General features: G+C 57.1%; 1 protein-coding gene across 4 annotated transcripts in view; it reads left to right on the forward strand.

The window, feature by feature from the left end:
• Window positions 1–6,924, forward strand: part of Agrn (agrin) — a 31,305-nt gene that overhangs the window by 13,199 nt on the left and 11,182 nt on the right. For all 4 annotated transcript variants that reach the window (XM_023699437.1, XM_023699434.1, XM_023699435.1 and 1 more), the window contains exons 4-12: window positions 2,845–3,060; window positions 3,164–3,388; window positions 3,480–3,704; window positions 3,853–4,059; window positions 5,038–5,256; window positions 5,332–5,526; window positions 5,612–5,812; window positions 5,891–6,039; window positions 6,117–6,222. In XM_023699437.1, the coding sequence (XP_023555205.1) occupies window positions 2,845–3,060; window positions 3,164–3,388; window positions 3,480–3,704; window positions 3,853–4,059; window positions 5,038–5,256; window positions 5,332–5,526; window positions 5,612–5,812; window positions 5,891–6,039; window positions 6,117–6,222 (1,743 nt within the window). The remainder of the gene's footprint in view (window positions 1–2,844; window positions 3,061–3,163; window positions 3,389–3,479; window positions 3,705–3,852; window positions 4,060–5,037; window positions 5,257–5,331; window positions 5,527–5,611; window positions 5,813–5,890; window positions 6,040–6,116; window positions 6,223–6,924) is intronic.

A 6,924-nucleotide genomic window follows, 5' to 3' on the forward strand; every position in this document is an offset into this window, starting at 1 on the left:
ACTGTGTTATCCAGTGTGGCCTTGAATTTGCAGCAACTCTGTGGCTTCAGCCTCCCAAATGCTGGGGTTATAGGCATGTACCAACATGCTCAGCAGTCCTCACATTTACTGGAAGGGTCCAAGCTCTCCCAGCGGTATGGGCTGTGAGGAGAAGACCTGTCTGGGCTGGGGCCCCGGGCTGGGCACTGAGTGTCCATAGCCCATGGGCAGAAGGCATGGCACTGTTTTGGTTGAGGTGGGAGGACCCTACCCCTCTCAACACCCTCAGCCTCTTGGCAGCCCAGAGAGCTGCTGAGCTTCCCCCTTCCTGACACTCTGCCCTTTCCTAGCCGCATACATGGCTCCCTTGTCCACACGCAGCCAGCCCGTGCATGCTCATGGATACTGGGCACGACCATCACTATATATGGAGACCCTCATAACGATACAAGTAGGGTTTGGGGCTTCTGTTCCGTCTCCCAACCCTGAGACCAGGAGGAACGTTAAATATACCCGCCGCAAACGGTGGCTATAAAAAGCTGATGCCGCCTCCGGGACTCAGGCCCAGCAGACACTGTCGTGCAGAGCTGAGCAGGCAGGAATGGCAGGGCCTGAGAGGTGACCCAGTGGAGGCCCAGGGCTGATAGGCACCCTTGTGCCACCTGGATTTATGAGGGGTGGTATGAGCAAAGACCAGACATGTCTACTGTTCACTAGCAATGTGACTTTGTCTGGGGGGCCTTCCTAGGCCTCACCTTCCTCTCCTGCCCAGTGCACCTTAGGAAGGCATTGTAAGGACTTGTGTGGTGCGTGGCTACCATGACAGGCTCTGTGTTGGTTGTGTGCAGTCCCTGGGTACACCATCTAGAGGTGGTTTCTGCCTGCGCCTGCCTTTATGTTCAATTGAGAAACTTACATTGAGTTTCTGTGACCTCCTAGTCCCAAGGGGAGGGATGCAATTCACAGCCATTGGAAGGTGCCAGATGCACAGAGCAGCCCCCTACCCACCCTAATGGAGTGTAGGAAGAAGTGAGGGGTTTTGCAGGTGGTTAAGTGTGCAGCCAGAAGCAGCTGTCCCTGGCTTTGAGTTCAGAACCTTGAGAGAGGTCTGACAGGACCAGGGCAACCAGATGGACAGAAAGTCTGAGCCCACAGCCCAGGCATAACAGCAGGCAGATGAGCCTAGGTATAGGGAGATGACAGGCCATGACCCTGGGGGAGACTTCAGCAGGTGCAACTGAAGCCCAAGAGCATCAATAAGTGCGTACTGATTCAGCCTGGGGGAGAAAGGGCTGAGTCAAAGAGGGTTCCCACAGGGCTTGGGGTAGGAGTTAGGAGGATGGCAGCCAGGCACCAAGATAGGGGCAGATGTGGTTTGAGCCAGAGCAGACCAGAGGCCCATGGTCATGGAAATCCTACCACTGTATCGTAGCGCACAATCTAAGTAGTGCCTGGCCCGGGTACCCTATGCTTTACTAGGGAATGAGTCCTGTTGTCTCCTTTCACAGAAGGCGGTGCTGAGGCACAGTGAGGGAAAGCATGCCCCTGGGATCTGAAGGGGCACAGCGAGTGGGGGATAAGAGCATGGTGGGGTAGGAAAGGTAGGCCAAGATCCACTCAGCCTCCTGGGATGGAGGCCAAGATGCCCGACTGGCCAATAGCCTGTGGTGGGCTGCTGTCATGACAACAGCTGGCTGCAGCCTCCAGTGCACCCTATGCTTCAGGAGCTGAGAGAGACTTCCTTCTGCTTCATTTCCTGAGCTTACTGGGAGGAGAAAGAAGGGGAGGTGGCCTTCCCACGTCTTACTAATGATAATTGGATCCATTAAATGTTCATTGGCTCCAGATGGCTGCCACATCAATGTGGGTGGAGCCTGAGGAGCCTGCTTACTCTCAACCCCAGGGCTTTACTTAACAGGGATGTCCTGGACACTGTCTCTAGTGACTCTGGGTTTATTTATTTATTTTTTTGAGACAGGGTCTCATTGAGCAGATCAGGCTGGTCTTGAACTCATTGTGTAGCCCAGACTGGCCTTAAATTTACAACCGTCCTCCTGCCTCAGCCTCCCAAGTGCTGAGATTACAGGCATGAGCCACCTTACCCAGCTATGACTCTGGGTTTAAATGTCCCTTTGTGGGCCCAAGGACCGGCTGCTCTTTCTGCTACTGTGGAGGCCTGTGATGGAGTCTGTTCTGCAGCAAGAAGAACTGGGATATTAGGAAATAAAGTGATTGCATGGGGTGAGATGGAAGCTCAGGAGGACAGCAAGGGAATTGCCCATGTGATCCCAGGAAGAGATGCCACCATCAGCCTGAGAACAGAGTGGCCTGAGGGATGCAAGGCATGTAGGGCTATGGGGCTAGGGACAGTGAAAGGAGGACTCAGTACAGTTCAGGGGAGAAGGGAGCACAGTGCAGGGCAAGGGGAGAGGGTGATTGAGGAAGAGATGAGGAGAGTTAGGCTTAGGGTGAGAGAGTGGAAGGTGCAGGGGCAGGTGTGCTGGACCTGGCTGCTTCCAAGAAGGGCCTAGAAGCTGGTGGCCTGGGCTTGGGATAGTCAGGTGAGAACTGATGCTGATAGAAGAGAGGACTCCTGAGCAGCACAGGGACATAGACTGCATGCAGGGTGACCACGGGCCTCTTGCTGTATTGGGGCTTCTCTGAGAACCCTGTCCTTTTGCGAGGACACAGACATCCTATCTGCAGTTGTACAGTATGGGTGGGTAGTGGTAGCAAGTCCTCCAAGAGGAAAGGCTCTGGAGCTAGTGGGAACCCTGTGAGTATATGCAAGCCAATCAGAGGCTGTGCTGGTGTGTGGGAATTCATACAAACCCTGTTCTGACCACTTCTCCTGGCCACCTGCAGTGTGCAGGGGAATGCTGTGTGGCTTTGGTGCTGTGTGTGAGCCTAGCATAGAGGATGCAGGCCAGGCCTCCTGTGTGTGCAAGAAGAGCGCCTGCCCTGCGGTGGTGGCACCTGTGTGCGGTTCAGACGCTTCCACCTACAGCAATGAGTGTGAGTTGCATCGTGCGCAGTGTGTCCTCCAACGGCGCATCCGTCTGCTCCGTCGTGGACCCTGTGGTGAGTGTGTGCATGTATGTATATTCACATGTGCATAATCATGCATGCATATGTGCTCTGTGGGGAGGAGTGTGGTATGTGACCCCCGTGCTGCTACCCACAGTGTCCAGGGACCCCTGCGCCAATGTGACCTGCAGCTTTGGCAGCACCTGTACCCGCTCAGCTGATGGGCAGACAGCCACATGCCTGTGCCCGTTGACCTGCCATGGGGCCCCAGAGGGCACCGTGTGCGGCACTGATGGTATCGATTATCCTGGTGAGTGCCAGCTTCTGCTTCATGCCTGCACACGCCAGGAAAACATCTCTAAGAAGTTCGAAGGCCCCTGTGGTGAGTGCAGCCCACTGCTCCTGTACATGCTGCTTCTCTTGTGCATTTGTGTGTGAACATGGTGAAAGGCCTGACTGGCCCTCCCACCCAGACCCCTGCCAAGGAGCCCTCACTGACCTGAGCCACGTCTGTCGTGTGAACCCACGTACACGGCGCCCAGAGATGCTTCTGCAGCCAGACAGCTGCCCTTCCCGGCACTCACCTGTGTGTGGGGATGATGGGGTCACTTATGAAAATGACTGCACCATGGGCCGCACTGGAGCGGTCCGGGGCCTGCTACTCCAGAAAGTGCGCTCTGGCCAGTGTCAACCTCGAGGTGCGTGCCTCCCAGATCCCCTGCTGCATGTGACTGCCTGCCCCTGCACACCGTACACACACACCACTACCTGTGTGCCCACGGGTTCCTGCTGGTGCTGGTGTGAGGCTGATGCCCTGGCCTCTCTGATCCTCTTGGGTCCCCACAGACCAGTGCCCTGAGGCTTGCCAGTTTAATGCCGTGTGCCTGTCTCGCCGTGGCCGTCCCCGCTGCACCTGTGACCGTGTCACCTGTGATGGAACCTACAAGCCCGTGTGTGCCCAGGATGGGCACACGTATGACAATGACTGTTGGCGCCAGCAGGCAGAATGTCAGCAGCAGCGTGCTATACCCGCCAAGCACCAGGGCCTGTGTGGTGAGCACCCTGGGGCCAGGCCGGAGCCACTGGTCCTGCATTAGCCCTTGCCTGACATCACACACCATCTTCATCCCTCATCTTACACCTCCTGGGTCCTGGGCCAGGGCGGTTGCTCTGGGTGATGGGGGGCTGTGATGGTACCTGGGACCTCTGCGGTGAAGGGACAGATGCAGGCCTGCACTTGCCTATGCTGGTCACTGCAAGCCCTCTGGTCCACCTGACCGTCAGTCCGTACTTTATGAGGGCACAGACAGCCTGGGTGGGCAGGAGTAGACATGACACTGGGCTTCCTACATGCCTGGGACACACAGCCACCAGCTCCCTTAGCCAGCATCTCCATTGGGATCTGAGGGGCCAGTGGAGGGCAGAGGCAGCTGACCAGTGTGGTTGGAGTGTCCTGTGGGGACCAAGGCTGCTGTGGCTCTGCCTGCCCCTGTCCAACTCGGTCAGTGCTCTGTCCATCTTTCTGGTTTCTCTTTCTGCGTGTCTTCTCTGGTCCTTCCCTCTCGGCTCCGCCTCTTGTGTCTTCCAGCCTGACCTGCTGGTAGGATGAGGTGCCGCGCCTGCCCGCCAGGAGCCCACAGTCCGAGGTCTGCCCCCGGCATGGCTGGGGGGGGTGGCTCGCTGCTGCCTGGCCTTGTAGTCCTCAAGAGCAAGTGGACAGACACCTCCTCCCCTGTGCAGCCCTGGGGGTGACTCTGGGGTGCAGATGCCTCCCACCCATGGAGAGAGAGCCCCTTATATGCATGGGTGTCCTGGGGCTGCTGGTGGTCAGGACTCAGTGCCCTGCTGTGGGTAGTCAGGAGACTCCTGTGTGCCCATCCACCTCTGTCGTGTCTGTCCCTTTCTCTGCTATGTCCTGTGCATTTGGCTCTTCCTCCACCATCCCTACCCTGGGAGAGGGATGCTGCGTGGGGCCAGGGGCTTTGCCCACAGCGGTGGGGGCAGGTGGGCTGAGTGCCGTGTCCTCCCCAGCCCAGGCCCCCTCCCCATGCCACGAGGTGCAGTGTGCGTTCGGGGCAGTGTGTGCTGTAAGGAACGGGAAGGCTGTATGTGAGTGCCAGCAGGTGTGTGCAGGCATCTACGACCCTGTGTGTGGCAGTGACGGCATCACGTACGGCAGCATGTGCGAGCTGGAGGCCATGGCCTGTGCCCTGGAGCAGGAGATCCAGCTGGCCCGCCGAGGACCCTGTGGTCAGTGTGGTGGGCTGGTGGGCAGGTGGGCAGGGTGGGGTTCTGGCCAGCATGGTGATTGAGCTCCCTCCACAGACCAGTGTGGGCAGTGCCATTTTGGAGCCCTGTGTGAGGCTGAGACCGGGCGCTGTGTATGCCCCTCTGAGTGTGTGCCCTCAGCCCAGCCTGTGTGTGGTTCTGACGGACACACGTATGCCAGTGAATGTGAGCTACATGTCCATGCCTGTACCCAGCAGATCAGCCTTCACGTGGTCTCGGCCGGACCCTGCCGTGAGTGGGACCATAGGACCTAGTGGGCCAGGGTCCCAGGACCCTACCAAGTTCTGCTGAGCCCTACCCGGCTCTGTCTCCACAGAGACCTGTGGGAGCACAGTGTGTGCCTTTGGGGCAGTGTGCTCAGCTGGACAGTGTGTGTGTCCTCGGTGTGAGCGTCCCCCGCCAGGCCCTGTATGTGGCAGTGATGGTGTCACCTACCCCAGTGCCTGTGAGCTGCGGGAGGCTGCCTGCCAGAAGCAGGTGCAGATTGAAGAGGCCCGGGCAGGGCCCTGCGAGCAAGGTAGACTTGAGCAGCTGTGCGGGCTGCTGGGCACCAGGCTCCAAGGAGTCATCCCGGGTGACACGGCCTTTTTTATAGCTGAATGTGGCTCGGGAGGCTCTGGCTCTGGGGAGGAAGGCGAGTGTGAACGGGACCTATGCCAGCAGCGTGGTGGCATCTGGGATGAAGACTCAGAAGATGGGCCATGTGTCTGTGACTTCAGCTGCCAGAGTGTCCCGAGGAGCCCGGTGAGCGCCCCACACCACGTGACAAGTGGGCGGTGAGGAAAGCACTGAGGCTGCCACACTAACCCCGTGCCTTCCAGGTGTGCGGCTCAGATGGGGTTACCTATGGCACTGAGTGTGATCTGAAGAAGGCCAGGTGTGAATCACAGCAAGAACTGTATGTCGCAGCTCAGGGAGCCTGCCGCAGTGAGTGGGCCCTGCATAGGGAGTGCCTGGATACGTGGGGACGCGTGCTTGTGCACTTGTGTAGTGGCTTAGGTGTGTGTGAGTGTGTATGCATGCTCCCCTGGGCTTGTGGACACGTGCAGTGTTAACTTTGCACTGTTGGTGCATTCTGTGTTGTGCGTTTGTAGTGTGTCTGTGGGCAAGTATGCAGTGTTACCACGTGCTAGGCCAGTCCTTGTTGGAGGTAGCGGGGGAACATGGGCAGGGCGCTCTTTGCGTAGGTGGAGAATGACAGTGATCTGGTACCTCTTGCAAGGTGGCGTACACCAGTCTTCATGAATGTGCTTTTGTGTGTGCACAAATGCATGGCTGCACAATATGTGTAAATGTGTGTGGTTTAGGAGATTCATACATGAATGTGCAAGTACAATGTGTGATCAGAGTGTATAGTGAATATTTACATTTTTAAAATGTGTTACAACAGAAGACACATTGTCATGTGTCTCCCTCAAAATACTCCTTGCTTGAAACACACACATCCTGTCTTTCTTGCTCCTTTCTGAAGCAGTTTTGGAAATCCTCCTTTGTGAATGGTCTTTGCAAGGTGTGATTTAAAATACAATGAATAGGGGCTGGCGAGATGGCTCAGTGGTCTAAAGCACCTACTTGGAACAAGCTTAGCAAACCACAGGGACCACTGTTTAATCCCCCAGCACCACATGC

This window comes from Octodon degus, unplaced genomic scaffold, assembly GCF_000260255.1.
Source record: "Octodon degus isolate 3935 unplaced genomic scaffold, OctDeg1.0 scaffold00113, whole genome shotgun sequence".
NCBI lineage: Eukaryota > Metazoa > Chordata > Mammalia > Rodentia > Octodontidae > Octodon > Octodon degus.